Raw genomic sequence first — 23,295 nt, 5'->3', positions numbered from 1 at the left:
CAATACTGTTTGCAGTGTCACCAACATATATATTTAAAGAGCGCTGTTCCAAGTACACATCAGTGGAGTACTCCACTGGTAACATTTCCCTCCTTGAAATGCACTCAATTTACTACAACTGTCTGTTTCTTATCCTGCAACCAGGTACATATCCAACCCACTGTTTTATAATTTAATCTCACGCTTTCAAGTTTGTTTAGCAGTCTACGATGTGGAACCGTGACAAATGTCTTACTAAAGTCTAGACATGCTACATCTACCCCCCCCCCCCCCACACACACACACACACACACCTTGATCTGTTATTTTAGTCATAGAGTGAATAAAGTCAAAAAGATTTGTTTGACATGATCTCCCCCCAGTAACTCCATGCTGTATGGGATTCTGTAAATTTTGGATTTATGATATTCTAGTGTTTCCATTACTTTCCCTACTACTGATGTAAGGCTTACTGGTCTGTAGTTAGTAATTTCTTCTTCCCTGCTTACTCTTTTGTGCAGTCCTCTGGAATTGCTCCTGTAGCTAGTGACTTGTTGAATAATTCTGGTAATGGTATTACCAGCCAGTGACGTGCAATGAGGTAAATGGCTAAGTAGGCACTGGCTAGTACCAGAGCCAGATTTACACACAATATATGAGCCAAAGGGTTCATGTTGGCATTATACAAATTTGCAGCAGTATATACCGCTGGAAATTTAGTAATTTTGATCAGAAGGGATGGTTTTAGGATCCCGGCACTTGGGAAGCCAGCAGTGAGAATGCAGTCACTGGCATCCTGACGTGCAGGATCTCGACCCCTGAAAGGTAAGTATGCTAGCCCTCAGTGCCGTTTCTTGTGGCGGGAGATCCATATGATTGCACGGAGCACCCACTGCAATACCCGCTGCCTGCATTAGCTGCTCCCCCTCCTCCCACCCATATTATTCCGCTCAGGGGGCAGAGTTTCACAAAATGACGCAGTTGCATTGTGAAGTCACTGCGCAACCACGTCATTTCGTGAACCTCTGTTCCCCGAGCAGAGTACTATGGGCAGGAGGAGGGGGAGCAGGTAATAACAGTTCTGCAATGAGCATTACACCCAGAGCATGAAACCCCTGTCAACGAGCATGACACCCAGCTCATGAAACCCCTGGCAATTACACAAAAAAGAATATTTCACTGCGCTTGTATTTTTGTAAAAAAGCAGCTCTTAAAAAAGGAATAATAGATAAAACATAAAATATTTTAAAAGTGTTTGATATATAAAATATGTGTTTGCGCAAAACCTGTAAGGAAAAAATTATTATTATGTATAAATGTAAACAGCTCTTTTGGATTATATTTGGTCCATTATGAGGAGGGGGTTCCCATATTGCCATTTTGAGTGGAGCAGTAGGTATATATTTAAAACCTGTCTGTCCCTGTCTAAAAATACCTCCAGTGTTAGTTGGTCCATATCATTGTCTTTTCCTCTTTGCGTGGCTGTGAGTTGGCGGCAGGGGATTCCTATAGCAGCGGCTTCTCCTCATAATGGACCAGATATAATCCAAAAAGAGCTGTTTACATTTGTACATAATCATTTTTTCCTTACAGGTTTTGCGCAACACACAGATTTCATATATCACTCTAAAAATATTTTAAATGAGCATGAAACCCCTGTCAACGAACATGACACCCAGCGCATGAAACCCCTGGCAATGAACATTACACCTCTGGCAATGAGTATGACACCCAGAGCATGAAACCCCTGGCAATGAACATTACACCTCTGGCAATGAGTATGACACCCAGAGCATGAAACCCCTGGCAATGAACATTACACCTCTGGCAATGAGCATGACACCCAGAGCATGAAACCCCTGGCAACAAGCATTGAACCCAAAGCATGAAACCCCTAGCAAAGAGCAGGTAATTTAAAAGTAATTAGAAGCCTTACTCCAGGGCATAATGTATCACGGGCATTGCCCTGTGTGGCATAATATGGTGCAGAGGGCATTACTGTGTGGGGCTTAATATGGTGGATTTTATTTCTTCCCTGTGGTGGGCGAGTTATGTTGGTGCAGTGTCAAATACTGCGGTGTAAAGTAGTCTCTTTTTTTTGCAAAGCCATGCCCATTTTAGCAATGCCACACCCCCTCAAGTTTTTTTATGTCTATGGGGAGGGACTAATTTTTTTGCTGTTCACACTGGGAGCCAAATTGTCTAGAAACAGCCCTGCTAACCCTCCTCTTCTACCACCCTAACCTTCCCTTCCCGGAGCCTGACCCTAAATACCCACCCATCCAGCAGCCTAACCCTCCCTGGTGGTGCCTAATCCTAACCATCCCTCCCCCACAGCCTAAACCTAACCCACCTCCCCACAACCTAAACCTAACCTTCCCCCATGGCCTGACCCTAAGGAACCCCAGCATACTTACGTTTGGAATGCCGGTAGTCAGGATTTTGCCAGCATTTTAATCTATGTCAAGGTCCTGGCATCGGCATTCTGACCAGTGTCTGAATTCCGGTATTGGTTTTCTGACTGTCGGCATCCCGAATGCCTGTATGCTGACCAGATCCCGATCAGAGATGGGTAGAAAAGATAGGGAGGTGGGGCATTACTTACTTCAAAATATGGTCCTGCTCAGGAGGTCCACGGGATGCTAGCTGCAGGGGAGGATCGGGGGATTCCCACGCTGTTAGCTGTAGAGGAGAATTGTGGGGTCCCAGGCTTCCACAGTGAAAGGGACAGGATGGTTGGCCCTGGTTGGGGAGGAGTCTCTGGGATATTGCTTAGCTGGGGGAACTGTGGTCCATCAGAACTCTGTTGTGTCTCCTCTCTGCTCAGAAGTGTGAATAGAGAGTTCCTGGCCACAGTAAGATGCACCGCAGTACTGCAGAGTAAATAAGGGAAGGGAGTGCGTAGAGACGCTAGAACAACTGCGATCAGCCCGCAGTGGATGGGGATTCTGGGAGAAGGAGTCCGGTCAGTGATGTGACCAGCTAGTCCAGAGGCATTATGCTTTGTGGCGTAATGTGTAAGGGGCATTATGCTGTGTGGCGTAATGTGTAAGGGGCATTATGCGCTGTGGCGTAATGTGTAAGGGGCATTGTGCTGTGTGGCGTAATGTGTAAGGGGCATTATGCTGTGTGGCGTAATGTGTAAGGGACATTATGGGGTGTGGCGTAAGGGACAATAAGGTATAAGATGTAATGTGTAAGGGACAATAAGGTATGGGGCATAATGTTTAAGGGACATTACGGTGTGCGGTGTAATGGACATTATGCTGTGTAGCATAATGTGTAAGGGCATTACGGAGTGTGGCGTAATATGTAAGGGGCATTTACTATAAGGAGGAAAAATTACATAATATAAGGACCTGAATCAGAAATGAAAATATAGTGCTATGGATTGTTTGGGGGAGGGGGGGGGGGCAAACAGGTATCTTGCCTAGTGCCCCATGAGATTTAAATCCGGCTCTATCACCAAGCTCTCCATCTTAAGTATTATTATTCCTCCATTTGATGTTCTCCTTTCATGCATACTGTATATTTGAAAAACTTTTGCCACCTTCATCTACTGATTGGACCATTTTTTCCTCAATGTCTGCCATTGCACGCCTGATCACCTTCCTAGCCGCCTTCCATCTGGCAAGATAAGTCGTTATTATTTTGAGCCTCCTAAAGTCCATCTTCTTTACTTTCATACTAGTAGATACCTCTTTTGTAAACCACACTGTCTTCCTTTTCCTGGTGCTTAATCTGCAAATTAATCACTAGCACAATTCCCCATTTTTGCAAAGTCAGCCTTCCTAAATTCCAACATCTTTGTTTTTAAGTGGGATGACATGTCTTTATAGTAAACCATACTGCTTGATAGTCACTGGATCCCTGTCACCTTCATAAGTATAAAATCTAATATTGCATCTTTGCGATTAGGCTCCCTTACCAGTTGCTTGAGGGATGCTCCCTCTAAGGCATCCTTCTGTGAGTTTCAGATTGTACAGACTAATTTGTTTTGTTTTTTTCATTAACAGGTGCTGCGTATACGTCAGAATGTTTCCCGTGCAAGCCTGGCACATTTGCACCCACCAGTGGGGCTTCAGCCTGTAAACTCTGCCCTCATAACACATTTTCAAACCGTGGGGCTTCCTCCTGCATACCTTGTGAATCTGATAAGTATTCAGGTAAAATGAGTACATCAACAATCTGCACACAAAAAACCTATAATTTGTTTTCCATGAAAGCAAGCATAATACTGAATGCAAATGGTTGTTAACGTAAAATTATTTTATTGTTTTATTCTGTAAAATATTACACTGTGTTATTCTCTGTAAAAGTTAGGACGTATTGCGTTTACTGTGCATGCTTTCTCTGTACACTGCTCATATTATACTTAAATACCCACCTGCTTTTATAAACTTCTCCTAGCCACTATAGATGCAGGGCCATCTTTAAGTATGGGCTAAGTGGACAGTTGTTCAGGGGCTCCATTATTCTGGGGGCCCATTTCAACCGGTAGCCCTACCCCCATCTGATCACTACAGCAGGCTATTAGCAGTGATAAGCTGGCAGCCCCCCTTAGTAACACTCAGGCGCAGTCCCAGCTTCAGCCATTTGTTATTATCAGTGACCTTCTCAGCCAAGAGATGCAGCTGCAGTGCAGGAAGCCAGCCAGGAACATCTGCTGCGGTTCCTGGAGGAGCTGAGTCCAAGGGAGAAGGACGATCTGCTGGGAAAGCTACAGCTACGGGATCCCCAGGAACTCTGGGAGCACTAAGGCTTATGCTCGGGAGAGCAGCTCTACACAGTGCCTGGATGATCAGATGCGCCCGTTGCCAGCAGAATTACTGGGCAGCACTAGGATGGAAGAGTCACGCCAACAGCTGATCTCGTGGGAGGAGGAAGATGAGAGTTCTGTATGCTACTATAGTATAAGCGTATAATATACAGTCACCATGTATGCCTCGTAATTACCTGTGACAGAGTGTACCTCACACTCACAGGATACCCCAAAATCAGTGTACCCCGATCCACAGAGGGCAGCTTCCACTTGCAGGGTAACTCACACTCATAGCGTAACCCCTGCCTTATCCACAAAGTGCACCACACATTCACAGTGATCTACAGAGTGAAAACACACTCACAGGGTACCCATCACTAAGTGTTCCCACTGATCCACGGAGTGCACCCCACACTCATAGGATAATCCAAACTCAGTGTATCCCATGCTCACATTAACCCACACTCACAGTGTACCGCTTGATCCAGAGTGTACCCCCACACTTACAGTGACCCTGATTTTTACATTATACCCCACACCCACAATGTACCCGAGTAAACAGTTAACAAGAGAATCTAGAGGGGATCCAGCATACAGAGGGGATCCATGTCATGACTCTCTTCCCCCTGGGCCCAGAGCCGGAAGCCAGGCAAAACGTCATCTTCCCAGTGTCGGAACTCGTGTGTTTTTAGATTCTATAAAAGTCCCTGGCACCATTTCACACAGGAGATCTGATGGAGAAGGTGTGGGCAAGGCTAGTATCAGCAGCTAAAAAACACGGACTCAATAAAAGTAGGGTCACTGTCATTTAAAAAATGCTATTCGGGTGTATTGTGTTCAACAGAAACTGCACAATTTAAAAAACTACATGAAGGGCCTAATTCAGACCCGAACGCAGTCGCGCATCTATACGGAGTGGCTGCATTCGGATGGTCTGCACACTGGCTACAGTGCGCGTGCGTGACCTTACACACTGCAGCCGCATCCAGGAAGGATGCGGCCGCAGTGTGATAGATAGTGGCAGCCATCAGGGTGACGTCGTTGTGGCATTGGGGAGGCAGGGGACGTCTTGAATGGGGGCGGGCCGGGACCGTTTTCGGGGCAGCTGCGTGACGTCACGCTCTAAAAACAAATGGTGGCGGGCCACCTGATAGAGCAGCCAGGCTGCACTGCCAGGGGTTAATCGTAGTTCCGATGAGTCCTCAATCTAATTGCGGACGCATTAGGAGGCAGCCTCACACATGATGGGCAGCCCTCAGCGTATGCAGCCAGATCTGTGTTCATCTCTGAATAACCCCCTTAGAGCATTGTTTCTTCTATTTAAAGTGGCACTGTGATTTTATTCAAATAAACAAAAACAAAAAATTAGGAGTAGTGTGTCATTATGTTTTCTTTCTGTTTCTAAAACTAGTGTATGTTCAGGCAGGGCAGTGAGTTAAACTCAAACGCGCAGTAGATTCCATGCCACTGCATAAATAATTCAATTTCTGTGAGTCGCAGTGTTGAGCTGTTGTCATTTGTTAAAAAAAGAAAAAACTTTTTATCTAGAACTTGTGTATTCAGGGCCAGACAGTGGCACTGTGTTAAACAATAATGCTCAATTGGGGTGCTATTCAGAGACTGAGGCAATAGTAAGAAATTTGCAATAATTTTTCAGCCATCTGCACATGCGCGGACTTTCACTATACGATCGCATCCCAGAAGGATGCATTTGCATAATGAGTGACGGGTTGCGGGCGGTCGGGGGTGACGACGTGCATTGGTAGGGAACGGTGCTGGAAAAGCACAAATGTCAAGTAGAGATGAGCGGGCTCGGATCCCTGAGATCCGAACCCTACCGAACCTCCCTACCCGAGTCCGGATACTAGTCAGGCTCGGGTTTTCCCACCTGACTCGGAAACCAGAACGAGGCAAAACGTTATCATTATCATAATTACTACAACTCTCAGCAGTTGCACAGTGATCTAGGATACTATACTCTACAGTGTCTGTTTGCTTAGGTAATCAAAATAATTACTACAACTCTCAGCAGTTGCACAGTGATCTAGGATACTATACTCTACAGTGTCTGTTTGCTTAGGTAATCAAAATAATTACTACAACTCTCAGCAGTTGCACAGTGATCTAGGATACTAAACAGTGTCTGTTTGCTTAGGTAATCTGGAGTTATTGTTTTGTGCAGAATTTAGCCTGTTTAATTGTTAGATATTTGGGGAATTTGGGATGTCCTCCTCCCATATCATTATTTGTTTGTTTTAGCTTTATTGCCCACCAGTGGGTGTTGGGCAATGGGTGGGGTTTTAATCAGTGAACCTATACCTTACACATGTTAATGTTAGTTCATATTAGCGTATACTTGGCTGATTAAGCCTGACTGATTGATCCAGGGTGTAGGACTCTAAGGGAGGAGGCTCAAAGGGAGCAGATATATAATTTTAATACCAAAGCCTGGACTTAGCCTGGACTTAAACTGGATGAAAAACTGAAAGAAAACATCAAACAACAACAGATGAACTACTTATCAATATCAACTGCATATGCAAATTAATCACCCTCCAACTTTCACTCTGTGAACACTATGCAACCCATTTGCAGAAAAGAACATACTGTATATAAGATCTGGTTTCCATCCATAATCAGGATAACAAAGATCTTCTTTAGGACAATTGTGAGTTCATCTTCTCATCTACAAACACTTAAAATATCTAACAGAATTACCATTGCTTCTTAACCCTCTCACAATCCTTTCATTTCTTACAGCCCAAATACATTTCTGCACCCACTTTATCTACGCTTTTGACTCATTTCATACTAAATCTACACCCATTGAGCCTACACTGCTTTTCTCACCTGCATTTCTGCAATACTTCTGCTCTGATTCCCTTACAGTCTCCTCTCCTACTTCCACTTTCCCTCAACCTATTTACCTACTTAACACTATGTCAAGGCTTTCTTATACTCCCCACATCACTCAGTGTCTACCTAATAATGTATCTTTATCCTTCCACCCTAGTCTCCTACACCTCCTCCTCTGTCTCCCCTCCATCCCTCTGTTTCCTTCCCCCTCCTTTCCTGTTACCCCACTTTCATTTACCTCTGCCCCATGGTCCTGCTAACCAACAACTCAGCCCTGCTCCCTTTCTCCATTCCCTGTCACCTCCCCATACCCCCATCCACATCGCACTGACCTCGCTCCCTGCCCACCTCCTGCAGTTTCCCCTCCCAGCTCAGGCACCCGCACCATCACTACTGTCTCATCATTCCTACCCAAAAAGTTAATCTCACCTCATCGCTACAGCAACCCTGATAATCTCATTCACATCTCTCCCACAAACTCATACCCCCTATCCTGTGCCCTCTGGAATGCCAGATCTGTTTGTAACAAACTGGTCCCCACTCATGACCATTTCATTTCCAACTCCCTACACCTACTAGCCATTACTGAAACTTGGATTACGCCCTCTGACACTACTTCTCCTGCTGCTCTCTCTGCTGGTGGCCTCACATTCACACACACTCCCCGACCTGGGGGTCATTATGGGGGTGGTGTTGGGGTCCTTTTACCTTCTAGTTACTCCTACCAAATCATACCACCAGAAACATCACTTACATGATCTACATTTGAGGTCCATGCCATACGCCTCTACCAACCAGTCCATCTTAGAGTAGCTGTCATTTACCGCCCCCCTGGCACTGCTTCCAAATTCATCGACAACTTTGCTTCCTGGCTTCCTCACTTCCTCTCTTCTGACATTCCCTCCATTATCCTAGGCGATTTCAACATCCCTATTGACATCCCCACACAATCCCCTGCCTCTAAACTCCTTAACTTCACCTCTTCACTTGGTCTCTCCCAGTGGACCTCCTCACCCTCCCATGTGAATGGGAGCTCACTGGATCTGGTCTTCACTCACCGCTGTGATATTTCTGATTTTTCCAACTCCCCATTTCCCCTCTCTGACCACCACCTGCTCTCCTTTAAACCTTTCTCTCTCGACTTCCCCATCTCTACCTCCTAAGGCTACCATCACTAAGCGTAACATTGAAGCTATTGACACCACATTCCTTTCCTCCCTGTTTGATTCACTTCTCTCTCCTATTCTCTCTCTCTCATGCCCTGAACAAGCCACTTCCACATACAATGCATCCCTTACTTCTGCTCTTGACTCTATGCTCCACCAACCACTATTCACCCTCGCAAATTAACACCTCAACCCTGGCACACCAAATGCACCAGATATCTGCAAAAATGCTCGCGTACTGCTGAGCGACACTGGAGGAAATCACGCTCTAAGGCAGACTTCCTCCATTTCAAACGTATGCTCTTCCTTCAGTGCTGCCCTTTCTCTTGCTAAACAGTCATACTTCAAGAACCTCATCTCCTCTCAGTCTTCCAACCCCCGGCACCTCTTTGCCACTCTCAACTCACTCCTCTGCCCACCTCCACCTCGTCTCCCTTCCTCACTCTCTGCTCTTGACTTTGCCACTTACTTCACATCCAAAATTGACTCCATACGTCAGGACATCACATCACACCAGACCATCCGTAACCAGCTTTCTCCCATCCCTTACCAACCCTCCCCATCCCTCGCACCTACTCTGACATCTTTCTCCCATACATCTGGAGAGGAAGTCATGGCCCTCATTTGTTCCTGTCCCCTCACCACCTCCCCACTTGACCCTATCCCCTCCCGCCTCCTCCACTACCTCTCTCCTTCTGCTTGTTCCCATCTTCTCAATCTGTCCCTCTCATCGGGCACTGTCCCCTCTGCCTTCAAGCATGCACTCATCTCTCCTATTCTTAAAAAACCTACACTTGATCCAAACACTCTCTCCCAACTACCGACCCATCTCTCTCCTCCCTTTTGCCTCCAAACTCCTTGAGCGTATTGTCTACAACCGCCTTACTTCCTTTCTTTCCTCACACTCACTGCTTGACCCATTCCAGTCTGGCTTCCGTCCTCTCCACTCCACTGAAACTGCCCTTACAAAAGTATGCAATGACCTCCATGCTGCTAAATCTAAGGGACACTACTCTATACTTATTCTACTTGATCTCTCTGCTGCTTTTGACACTGTGGACCATCCTCTCCTACTGCAAATTCTTCACTCCATTGGTCTGCGTGACACTGCCCTCTCTTGGCTGTCCTCCTACCTTTCTGACCGTTCTTTCTCTGTCTCCTCTAATGACTCCACCTCCCCCTCACTTCCACTAACTGTAGGGGTACCCCAAGGTTCTGTCCTTGGTCCTCTTCTCTTCTCTCTCTATACGTCCTCACTAGGTAAGCTCATTAGTTCTTTTGGTTTCCAATATCATCTCTATGCTGATGACACCCAAATCTATCTTTCCTCTCCAGACCTCTCCCCTGCTCTCCTCACTCGTATCTCCAACTGTCTCTCTGCTACCTCTTCCTGGATGTCCCAGCGCTTTATTAAACTTAACATGTCTAAGACAGAGCTGATCATCTTTCCTCCCTCCCGCATAACCTCACCTCCTACAATCTCATTATCTATTGATGGCACTACTATCTCCTCTAGCCCCCAAGTGCGCTGTCTTGGAGTAATCCTTGACTCCTCCCTCTCCTTCAAACCATACATTCAGCACCTCTCACAAACCTGCCATTTTCATCTAAAAAATATTTACAGGATCAGACCCTTTCTGACCCAGGATGCTACTAAGACTCTTATCCACTCACTGGTCATCTCCAGACTGGACTACTGTAATCTGCTCCTGACTGGCATTCCTGACAAATACCTCTCTCCACTCCAATCTATCCTCAATGCTGCTGCCCGGCTCATCTTCCTCACCAAACACACTACGTCCACCTCTCCTCTCTTACTAGACCTTCACTGGCTCCCCTTCCCTTTCAGAATCCATTTCAAGCTTCTCACACTCGCTTACAAATCCCTCACCCACTCCTCTCCCATCTACAACTCTGACCTTATCTCCCTTTACTCTCCCACCCGTCCTCTTCGCTCTGCTAATGCATGCCGACTCTCCTGCCTACGGATTACTTCCTCCCACTCCTACCTCCAAGATTTTTCACGTGCTGCACCACTTCTTTGGAATTCCCTACCTCTCCCCCTCAGACTCTCCACCTCTCTACAAAACTTCAAACGATCTCTCAAGACCCACTTCTTCACCAAACCCAGCCAAATCTCATCCTAACCCTCTGTTCTACGCTCTCTATGTACCCCATCTGTGTCACCCCTGTCTGTCTACCCCTCCCCTTTAGAATGTAAGCTCTCACGAGCAGGGCCCTCTTCCCTCATGTGCTTATCCTTTCTTACTTTAATAATCTTCAACTGCACCACATCCAGCAGTCTTCTGCCACCTGATACTTATTCCAGTGTCATCTGCTGATGTAACTATATTTATTTACCCTGTACTTGTCCTATACTGTCATCAACTGTAAGTTGCTGTTTTCCTGTTTGATTGTCTATGTATTCTGTATTTGGGCGCTGTGGAACCCTTGTGGCGCCATATAAATAAAGGATAATAATAATAATCATCCCGCTGTCGGATTCTCGCGGGATTTGGATTCCATATAAGGAGCCACGCGTCGTGGCCATTTTCACTCCAGTCACGGAGAGTGTAGTGAGAGGATGTGTCTCTGTCCTCGGTGTCTGTGTGGGCGAGAAAGTGGGGTGGCGATTCCAGTGCTGTCTTATGCTGCTCAGTCCAGCCAGTCACAGTGGTGGTGTCCTCTGCTGCTATATGTCCCCAGTGCTGCTGTATAAGTCCCTTGCAGTTTTGCTGTGTTTTCTTGCATCAGACCAGGGGTAGTGTCTCAGCATCAGTCCAGTGACCAGTCACAGTGGTGGTGTCCTCTGCTGCCATATATCCAGTGTTACTGGCGTATAATACTAGTGATATTGCCGTATATTTCCCGTGATATTTGCCCTCATTCCGAGTTGATCGCTCGCTAGCTGCTTTTAGCAGCAGTGCAAACGCTAAGCCGCCGCCCTCTGTGAGTGTATCTTAGCTTAGCAGAACTGCTCGGAAATCTTTTCATGCAGTTTCTGAGTAGCTCCAGACCTACTCCTTCTTTGCGATCACTGCAGACAGTTTGGTTCCTGGTTTGACGTCACAAACACTCCCTGCGTTCGGCCAGCCACTCCCCTGTTTCCCCAGCCACTCCTGCGTTTTTGCCAGGCACGCCTGCGTTTTTTAGCATACTCACTGAAAACGCTGAGTTGCCGCCCAGAAACACCCACTTCCTGTCAATCATACTACGATCACTCGAGCGACTGAAAAATGTTGCTCGAGCTTGGGTAAAACGACAAAGTTTTGTGTGAAAGTACTTAGCGCATGTGCGCTACGTACCGTGCGCATGCGCAGAATTGCCGCTTTTTCACTTGATTGCTGCGCTGTGAAAAACGGCACCGAGCGATCAACTCGGAATGAGGGCCATTGCCGTATAATTCCTGTGATATTGCCGTATAATTCCTGTGATATTGGCATATAATAACAGTGTGTTCAAGTCAAATTGCTTTCTAACAAATATTTAAATTGCCAGCTCTATTATATACTGTGGACACCTGCGCATCTTATTACCATGTGCTATGAATGTGCGCTATACATCGCAAAACACTGCATCCCATAAGAGAAAGCAATACACCCACACATTATCAGAGTTCCAAAGCTCATTGATGTATATATTTGTTATTAAAAGGATATGTATTCAACATATCACAATGTACAGTGTATGTATGTATGTATGTGTATATATATATATATATATATATATATATATATATATATATATAAAAAAGAAAAGGGTTGGTTAGTGCGCTTATCCAAAATATACAGCAAAATTCCTTACTGATAAAGTATAGTCTGAAGTCACAAATTGACTTTCTTTAGTCTAATGACCAGTCCAGTGTTCAGGTATTATTCTACTTATGCTCAGTTAGATTGCAAAATAGTCCACACTGTACCCCGTTTTAACGGGTGGCAGCTCAGTTCTTCAAATAGTGCCACCTGGTATACGTAGCCCAAAGAGAGAATCTGAAAGTAGAGGAAGAAACAGCAGAGCGCCTATAGTGTAGTATCCCTTAGATTAGTTTTTGTCACACGCAAGAATAATATTGCGTACCGGATTACGGCTTGACTCAATGCCTATCGGTCCCCGTGGTCTTCTAGTCCATACCCCCGTTGGAATCTAGATAGAGTTTAGGAGACAGGGAATCGCTATATAGCGTAGTAATTATTCAACAGTTTGTGTCAGTATTTTACGTCTCACATAAAGTTACATGCGTACCAGATTAAACAATGGTTTTAGGCGTATCAGTGTAAACACTTAAGTACTTGTCCTCATCAGAGGGTGGCGGTCATCTGGATACCTGCTTTCCTGAAGTGGAGGAAGGTGGCCGGGGCCCTTCTCACCGGGGTCAGTGTTGGGGCAGCAGCAGGAAGGAACCCAACGCATTTAGTCACACCAGACTTCTTCAAGAGGACCCCTTGAAGAAGTCTGGTGTGACGAAACGCGTTTGGTTCCCTGCAGTGACCCCCCTGCCTATTTCAAGTTAAGTTATAACTCCTTATCTGACCTTTATGTTTTTATCAATATTTGGCAAACTTTTATGTTTTATCCCATTTTTTATGCATTATTATTATTAAAAACTGTCTGTTTAATTTTATATTTTTTGGCTCATAAATTATAAGTTTTAGTATATGCTCTTATAACCAACAATAGTCGCCGGTACCCTTATCCCCCCATTATATACTCTTTTCAGCAGTACTGTACCAGTATTGCAATCTTAAGGGGTGGCAGACACCTCTAATAAGGTTTTGTGTGTTTTTAGCATTTGTAGTAAACGTTTCATTACTGAGAAAATATCCCACAAGTGGCGCTGTATCACTTTGCTGTATCACTTTGCTGCACATATATATATATATATATTTTTTTTTTACATGGTTACAATTTACACAGTAAGCAGGAATCCATACAGTTACAGGCCAGCATACAATACCATTCCCTCAATGCATCCTCCGCTCCATATCTCTCTCTCAGCAAATAAATACAGGAACTGGGCAGACAGCATCTCGAACTGCACACAGGGAAAAAGAACAGAGAGCTCTCTTGTGTCTGCAATCGGCTATGTACTATATATTTTGGGGGAGTGCACAGATCTCTTGTTGCTAGTCTAGGGGAGGGAACTTTCTCATTCATGATGAGTCACTGGTCAGTTTATATGCAAGCAACGTCCAGCCTTGATGGTGTAATTACAGGGGAATAGCCACTGGTCATGCATGCTGTCTTCCAGGAAATCCATTGTTCTAATAAGAGTGACTTTAGCTTTCATACATTTAATCATATCTACTAATGGCAATGTGCTACAACTTAATAACAGGCATCAAATTGATATACACATTAATCTGGTTGCTTTGATACCGAACATGACATGTCCATCTTGCTTCGTTCCAATAATACACATACATGACGTTACTCCATTATATAATCTAAAACTTTATGATGTCTGGTACTTGATATGTTCAAAATATGTGTCGAATCTATCTTTGTGGCATGTCTGTGTAAATGCATATGTTACCATATATTGCTGTGCTTGCTGCGCGTATTTGCAAGCATAGCGCCTCGTAATGTGTGGAGTCTGTATGTTCTCAATATGTAATATTTTTGACTTCGACAAGTGATATTGCCATATAATTCCTGTGATATTGCCGTATAATTTCAGTGATCTTGTCATATAATTTCCGTGATACTGGCGCATAATTCCTGTGATATTGCCGTGTAATTCTCTGAATACTGGCGAATAATTCCTGTGATATTGCCGTATAATTCCTGTGATATTGCCGTATAATTCCTGTGATATTGCCGTATAATTCCTGTGATATTGCCATATAATTCCAGTGATATTTCCGTATAATTCCAGTGATATTTCCATATAATTCCAGTGATACTGGCGTATAATTCCTGTGGTATTGCCGTATAATTCTCGGAATACTGGCGTATAATTCCAGTGATATTTCCATATAATTCCAATGATACTGGCGTATAATTCCTGTGGTATTGCCGTATAATTCTCGGAATACTGGCGTATAATTTCAGTGATATTGCTGTATAATATATCTGGCCTCCTGTCTGCCACTGCAGTGCCACTCCTAGATGGGCCAATTGTTTGTGTTGCTTGGCTTAGTCATACAGCTACCTCATTGCACCTCTTCTACATCTTTGCATGAGGTGCTGTTTGGGATCTAGTTTTTGAAAAGTGCCCTCCTGTCTGACACTGCCGTGCCAATCCTAGATGGGCCAGGTGTTTGTGCCGCGCACTTGTGTCACTTGGCTTAGTCGTACAGCAACCTCGGTGAAACCTTTTTGGCCTAAAAACAATGTTGTGACCTTTTGGCCTAAAAACAATATTGTGTTGTGAGGTGTTCAGAATAGACTGGAAATGAGTGGAAATGAATGTATTGAGGTTAATAATACCGTAAGATCTAAATTACCCCCAAATTCTGTGATTTTAGCCATTTTTAGTTGTTTTTTTTCAAAAATCATCCAGATCCAAAACCAAAACATGAAAGTGGAATTAGAACAAAACACAAAAAGTGCCAGTCGCACATCTCTAATGTCAAGGCCATTTTCTGGGTGGACAGATGACGTCGCCTGCGTTTCCTGCGATGGGACAAATTGTGGCGGTGTGCCTGCGTATTCAGGGGTCGACCTCTATTTAGAGTTTTTTGCAATGCGATCACAATTGGGCGGCGCTATACATGCTGGATGACCTTGCCCTGAATTTTTTGTAGAAAAGATCCAAAACACAGGAGGGTGGTTTTGCGAAACGAGAACCTCAACCAAAACACGGAAATTAATCCAGAACCAAAACACGGGGGTCATTGCACATATCTATTGTATATGAACCGGTGGAGAGTGTATACATGTTGGGAGGTAAGCACCATCTAATATACAACCCTTACCTTCTACCGCCCCCCCCCCCCCTAAGTGCCCCGGGCACCCCCAAGCCTTAATCCAGATAGATAGATAGATAGATAGAAATAGCAGAAATGGCGGCACTCCACAGACTTCAAGTAGATTAAAACAGCTTTTACTTTATTGCGTCCTACGCCGTTTCGGGTAACAACCCGTCTTCAGGGACAATCATATACAAATGACAGACATTTACAAACAATATATACCCCCCACCAAGACAATCAATCCATCATTTCACATCACCTGTCCACCGGTGCCGCTGACGCCCAATCCACGTCTCCACACTATAGACGCAGGATAAAGACGTCAGACTTAGGAGCCCGAGGACAGGTGTATCAATTAAGGAGATAATTCAATCATAGAGAAAAACATACATATGTGTCAAACAAAAAACCTCCTATCTGATATAAAAAGAAACAATGAAAAACATATATACCTGGATTATTACAGAAAACTGTATAACATTGTATGATTGAATTATCTCCTTAATTGATACACCTGTCCTCGGGCTCCTAAGTCTGACGTCTTTATCCTGCGTCTATAGTGTGGAGACGTGGATTGGGCGTTCCGTGCGTCCCGTTGCCATGGTGCAACGCTCGGGCTCCGATCACGTGACTAACCACGTGTTTCGGCGTCGCGTGCCGCGCGGCATGGTGGGGGCTGACGGATAACTACGGTGGGTGCGGGAGTGCGCGCGTCTGACGCATGCGCACCAACAAAGATCAATGACGCTTGGAGTCAGACTAGTCATCTGACGATTAGCAACCAATCATCTACAATAAACAGATCATGTGACGAATGTAGTCACATGACCGGACTGGAGGATGTTTACATTATAATTAAAAGGTACTTCTTAAATACTTTCTACTACTCGTTTTCAGATACAAATTGATATATATACATGTGGGACCAATTGCAATATGAATTGTGTGTTACTTTTATATTTTTGGACGGTTAGGTTTTTGCTGAATAAATTGCTTTTCAGGTGTCTATGATTACATCTAATTGCTCAGGGTTTATAAGGAGCCCAAGGACAGCACTCTAACATTCACTCCTGAGGAAGCTGGGTGTCAACACCAGCGAAACGCGTTGAGTTAGAGGTTACAGGATACATCCTCAAAATCATCCTCAACACTGCTGGACTTTGTCATCATCACCCACACGGCACTAATTGGACAGCATTTCCCTGGACATTTCCATCTGTGGAGAAAATTGGAGGTTTCCCTGTCTGCTTGAAACGCTTGCATTGGTATGCTTAAAAGGGACTTTCTTCACTCCATTGCTTTCATCAACTCTCCCACAATAAGTTTATGGACATAATTCCAGTGGAAGTCCTAGCCGGGGTATGAATTAACATATGTTGAGGAAATATGTGGATGTACCATTTTACATGACCATTTAAATTCCTAATCATGTTTTATAGGCATCTGTGATTTTATGATATTATTTTTATTAAATTTATTGTATACTTTTTTCAACATAACCTACCGTCCTGAAATTATTTTTAATTAGAATATAATTTTTTACTTTTAATTTTAAAACTTAGCGCTGGTGAATACTATTTATATTGCCTCTATATTTCTGTGGGGAATTACCACCCCCTACACCAGCAGCTTCTTGACAGCGCACTCTATCTCTTTTATACATAATTCCCACAGTAGTAGTGCCGCACATAATGCCCACAGTAGTAGTTCCCCTTACATATAACACCCACAGTAGTAGTGCCACATATATAGCCCTCAGTAGTAGTGCCCCTTACACTTAACACCCACAGTAATAGTGCCACATATAATGCCCACAGAGGGATGTAGTTATGTGACCCGCGGTCAGGAGACCACACTACATCACACCCCCTCAAAATCCCGACAGTCAGCATGCCTACTAAAGGGACTATTCCCACAACACCCATAGCCACAAAGCTTGCAAGGGGCTTCAATGCGCTTGCCCCAGAGTAAGAAGAGCACCTCCTCAGCCTGGAGTCTCCCTGAACAGCATACCCTTGCTGAGCGGATTGTGCCGGCTCTGGGTGGGACTCCCTGTAGGATGTGGGTGGCACATCTTGCTGCCAGGTCCACTCCTTCCCCTGGAGCGAGGTCCCTTCTCTCCCCAATGTGGGACCCCTTGACTGCTCCAGAGGTGCCTGTAACCTGCATTCTTCACTGGCGTATCTAAATCGTTGACCCTATCAGCACCCCTCTCTGTAAGAGCCTGGTGTATCTGCTCTCGTATCTTGTGGATTCCTTACTGCCGGCTGCTGCTCCTCACCCATTGCCAACACTCTGGACTTTCCCAGCATAAGTGCAGCCTCCTATCTTCCCCACTGCCTGCGGTTGTCTGGCCTCAGGTGTGGAGGATCAGTGCTTCCCCTGGCGGGTCTGAGCAGTTGGGCCCCCTACGCTGCCTATCTCCTGCTCCCATGGCATCAGCTGTCAGCAACTACTCGGCTGTTCTCCATAGGCCAGCAGCTGAGTCCCTGTGCTGCTGAGTGCTGCTCTTCACCCCCCTCCCCCTTTGGGCTGGCCTTACATCTTTGCAGCTTGTCTTACAGTCTGCAGTGACTACACCCTGCAGGTCTGCTACTGAGATGCCGGCTGCTGCTTTATCTGAGAGAGTTACTGCTTCATCTTCCTTTCCCTGTGACTGCTTGTGGTTTAGACTGTATTGCGTAGAGATCCCCCTCTACGGATCCTCTCCAGCACAGTGCCCCCATTGCATCTGGATAATTATTTCTAGCCACAGTGACATGCAGAGGTGCCAGCAGCATGAAGCTCTTCAGTCTACAGTCAACTCGCTGATCTCCTGTCCAACGTCAGGTAACGGTTTCCCTCTCTCCCTCCCCTCTGCACCTGTATAAGGCAACAGCAGGCACTTCAGTCTTCAGCAATGCACCACCCCCCCACACACATACACACGCACGCACGCACACACTCTCCCCTCCTCTCCAGTGGACATTACTACTGTGGGCATTGTGTATAAGGGGCACTACTGTGTTGCTCAACATGAATAAGGGTCACTATAGTGTGCCGTAACATGTATAAGGGGCACTACTGTGTGACATAACATGTATAAGGGGCACTACTGTGTGACATAACGTGTATAAGTGGAACTACTGTGTGACATAATGTGAATAAGGGGCACTACTGTGTGATATAAAGTGTATTAGGGGCACTACTATGTGACGCAACGTGAACATCCCAAGTAAATAAAAAAGATATAGACATCTTCCCACTGGAAACATATAGAACACAGTCCCAGGTGTCTATATCTCAGTTTAAAACACCATCATCACACATAAACAAAAAAGGTATAGCCTTTTTTGTTTATGTTTAACTAGCACATCGGCTAGTTATTATTACATACATCCTAACTGTCTTGATTTTCGTGGGACAGTCTAGTTTTTCTGGGTCTATCTCGCTGTCCCACCAGCGGGCCATAGTTGGGATGCCACCTGTTACTTGATGCAGAGCAGTAGTGAATAGATACTGTGCGCATGAACACAGCATCTATTCACCAGGAGAGAGCATCTGGGGGCATGGCCAGAAGCTCAAAGTGCTGGGCATGCCCCCACAGCGATGGAAATGGGAGGCATAGCTTGTTGACATAGGTTGTTGTTGTTGTTGTTGTTGTTGTGTGCACACAATGTCCTGTAACATTATGTCTGTTTAAAGTTATAGAGGGCCATGCAGCCTTCTGTTGCATTCCTGAAAGGGAAAAGTATAAGTTAGCATTTCAACAATGTAGTAGGCCCTCCCCTGCCTTTGCCCCCTGGGTGTTCATACATGTCGCACCACCCTAGTTATGGCTACGCAGTATAACACCACTACTCTCAATTTCCCACCATTTTACTGTGAATCCTCAAACTTTTAAGAGTCTTGGTTTCCTAATTTAGACATACTGTATGCAAAATAATGATATTATCAAGCAAGATTTGTTTTGTTTTTTAATCAGCAAATGTTTACTCAACCTATGGGTTTAGATTCGTATGTTTCAATCATTTCATTAATATAAAACATGATGTTTCAATTTCTCTGTTCGTAGTTCCTGGCTCTTCAACTTGTATACCTCGCCCACCATGTACAGATAAGGATTATTTCTACACGCACACACTGTGTGATGCCAAAGGAGAGGTAAAATGAACTGAGATTTTTCCTACAAAATAAAGCATTTACACAAACAGGAAGCATTAACCCAATGTTGTCTCTCTTTCACATGTAGACACAACTGATGTACAAATGGATTGAACCTAAGATATGCAGTAACAGTGTGGAAGGAGCGGAGGAGCTGCCAGTGTCAGGTGGTAAAATGAAGTGCCCACCCTGTAATCCAGGCTTCTATCAGACAAACTCCAGTACTTGTGAGCCATGCCCCAATGGTACCTTTTCAAATGGCACTAGTAAGTCCTTGCTAGAACTGCACAATAAGACCTATTTTTTTTTTTAACTACTTACAGTATAGCGGTTATTTAGGACACAGAAGTGCAAACACTTTTCTCTTTTCTTTTTTTTTTAGTTTTACTAATGGGCTACTGAACTAAATTTATTATCCATTGAAGCAGTGTTGAAAAGTTTATCTACTCACTCCACTATAGGCAACAGAATCACAGTCTTTACATCCAGGGGTGCCAAGATGGGGAGAGGGGAGGGGGAAGGGGGGAATAGGTACAAAGTCATCCACTTTATCTCTCTCCTAGGCTTAGTAAATAGACCCTTTAGTACCTGGGAGAAGCCAGTGCCTTCCAGAGGAGCACAAGATTGCAGGGATCCCCATGGTGCTCGTCCTACACCCATATTTGGCTACACTGCTTTACACTGGGGCCCTACTGATCTCTTGGCAGCACTGAACTCGCCAATATATGCATTTTGGCAACCTTTTGTACAGGAGGAAAATACGGGTGGGTTACAGATGGGTCTGTTTAATAAGCAAAGCAAAATTGTCCACTTCTCATTTTGTTTCTATCCCCATATTAAACTGTTGGGACTAGGGCTTAAAGTGGTCCAGGAGAGGTGGCGGAAGTCGCCTACCCCCCTTCCTTTCTCCTCTCCCGTTAGCATGAGCCAGGGCCAGTGCTAGGGTGCTCGGCATCCATCTGTAAACTAGGAGGAGATTTCAAACCTTATTGCATGTTCGATTGGAGAAGTTGTTGAGGGGAGCAGATGAAAGAGGGAGCCACCGGGTGAGCAGAGGCTGCGGAGCAAGCCGGGAGAGAGGAGGAAAGTAGGAAGAGAATGCCTTTTCCCTGCTGTTCTCAATTTCCTCAGCTAAGAATACACATATCGCCATCCAGAGATGCGTTATGTTTCTCAAAAAAGATGAGAAAAACTTTGCTTGTCTTATCTCTTTATAACTACAGTACCGGTACATCCCCCATTATATCTAATGGGCACTGCAGGAATGTGTAAGGAGAAATGAAAGGGTGGAGAAATAAGTGATTTCTCTGCACTTTTCATATTAAAAAAATGAAGGGAAAACAAAAGTAGGCTTTCTCCAGCTAAAATGCTGGAGAAAAAGTTGATAAAAATGTTGAATGGAAAGTGCAATTTTTTTATTATTATTTTTAATTGTGGCTTACAAATTAAGTTAAATATAAGCACACCAGTTATTTTATCCAGCTCTTTAATGCATAATGAATAATATATATTAATGCATAATGAATAATATATTAATTTTAGATAGTGAATGCTTTTTAGCATTACAACCCCCATGTACAGATGTAGCCACCCTCAGATTGTCCATGAATGGGTCACATGTGTGGCTGCATCACAGTTGCTTCTAACTGCGACAGCCTATGACCTGATTACGAGAGCGTATGCACCGATGTGATCCTAGGGTCACGGGTGAGTACTTAGTGCACCCGCATGGCTGTGGGCACACTAGTCAGGGAAAACTACCCGCAATTATTAGCAAATAAGCACAGCTTAATCTGTATGTTACACAAATAAAGAGCAACCTATTGTCAATAACCTTCCTGAGTTAGTTTACTTAATAGGATATTTGGTATAGTAGAAATGTTGTTTTTGAAAATACAATATAGATAGTTGTTTTTCCCTACACAGTTTGACCTGCTGTACGGTGACGCTGCAGCTGGATAGTCATACACAACCAGCTGGACATGCACAGTCAGTTGGACGGTCAGGCAATAGTATTCACACTACGTTTGTGGAAATAAGTAATTGCAAATTCTCTATAATTAAGAAACTATTTTTTATTTTTTATTTTTTTAGGTCAAAGCATACCGCTCAACTATTAGATGACCCTAATCAGGGGAGTTTGTGGGATACAATAAGCATTGCATTTTGCATGCAATACATCAAGCCATTGATCACAAGCATACTGTGGCGACGTTTAGTAATGCCGTATGCTTGTATAATTGCAAAGTACAGCTCTCCCGATAACTGTCCTTTGCAGTATAAGAACTTCTGGGTTATGCACGGGCCCTCGGCAAGGAACACTGGGAGGGATCCCTCTCAGGGAACAATGCGAAGAGAATAAGCTTCTATTAGGCAACGCCATCTATAGATTCAAGCTCCAGAAAGTTTTACTTTCCGGAACTCGGTGCATATCGGGAATGCGGTCAAACCTTAGCATGTTTAACTGCATTTTTGACAATGATGCATCCCTTCCACTGTGTGGAAAGCTCAGAAGAAGGGGATAAAACTTGTATATAGCATCAAGAATATTTGTGCTATTAATAGTATATAGGTACTTAACTTTTTACATGTTTAGAGCTTAGATTTTTCTTCATGAGATTGCATTGGGTTGGGGCTGAAATGCCGGCGGTCAGAATACCGACCATGACATTCCCCTGTTTAGAATCCATCGGGAAGCATACCACCCCTCCTCCCGCAGCCTAACCCTAACCCCCCTTCCCTGCAGCCTAAAGCTAAACCTGCCTTCCCACAGCAACACCCTAACAATCGCCCTGCATCCTAAACCCAACCTCTACCCCCGTTCCCCCCCATCCCCGGCTTACCTCTTCGGCGGCCCAGCAGTGACTCCCTCTGGAACCCAGCTGTTGGAATGCCAATGCAGGCGTTGTGATCCTAACGGGAGGCCTGCGCCGACATTCTGATCCTAACGGGAGGCCTGTGCCGACATTCTGATCAGTGTCAGGATGCCGGCACTGGCATTCTGATCAGTCTCGGGATTCAGGTGATGATATCTCGACAGGCAGGATCCCGACCGTTGGGATCCTGACCAGATCCCATTACATTTGCTCATAACTGAAGATGCATGAGTTGCTGAATGCTGTAAACAGGCATACATTTTTAGTTTCGTTTTTTATATCAACAATAATGTGTAGAAATAGAGAATGTTCTTATGGACATTTATTATACAACATGTTTTTTTTTTTATAAAGATTAACAATAAACTATTTACCTGTTCCCTCAATTTATATTCTTTTGGCTATTTTTATAGTCTGCAGAGAGTGCCCAGTTGGCACAGAAGCGGTACTTGGATACGAGTACAAGTGGTGGAATACGCTGCCTGGGAACATGCATAGTAGTGTCATGAGTGGGCTTACCTTTGAGTATCAAACAGAATCAGGTGAGTACATGCACAAAACCTGGTCTTTAATGGAGAACTCAGAGCCTGGTTCAGAGT

At 44.6% G+C, this 23,295-nt stretch overlaps 1 protein-coding gene across 6 annotated transcripts in view; it reads left to right on the top strand.

The window, feature by feature from the left end:
• LOC135041630 (endosome/lysosome-associated apoptosis and autophagy regulator 1-like) overlaps positions 1-23,295 on the top strand; it is a 480,370-nt gene that overhangs the window by 279,768 nt on the left and 177,307 nt on the right. For 5 of the 6 annotated variants that reach the window (XM_063954950.1, XM_063954951.1, XM_063954955.1 and 2 more), the window contains 4 exons: positions 3,996-4,145; positions 19,732-19,820; positions 19,909-20,086; positions 23,110-23,238. In XM_063954950.1, the coding sequence (XP_063811020.1) occupies positions 3,996-4,145; positions 19,732-19,820; positions 19,909-20,086; positions 23,110-23,238 (546 nt within the window). The remainder of the gene's footprint in view (positions 1-3,995; positions 4,146-19,731; positions 19,821-19,908; positions 20,087-23,109; positions 23,239-23,295) is intronic. The other variant, XM_063954952.1, reaches the window with a different exon arrangement.

This window comes from Pseudophryne corroboree, chromosome 2 (assembly GCF_028390025.1).
Source record: "Pseudophryne corroboree isolate aPseCor3 chromosome 2, aPseCor3.hap2, whole genome shotgun sequence".
In the NCBI taxonomy this organism is placed as follows: Eukaryota; Metazoa; Chordata; class Amphibia; order Anura; family Myobatrachidae; genus Pseudophryne; species Pseudophryne corroboree.
The sequence above is the reverse complement of the archived record's forward strand: the minus strand, read 5'-3'. Positions and strand labels throughout refer to the sequence as shown.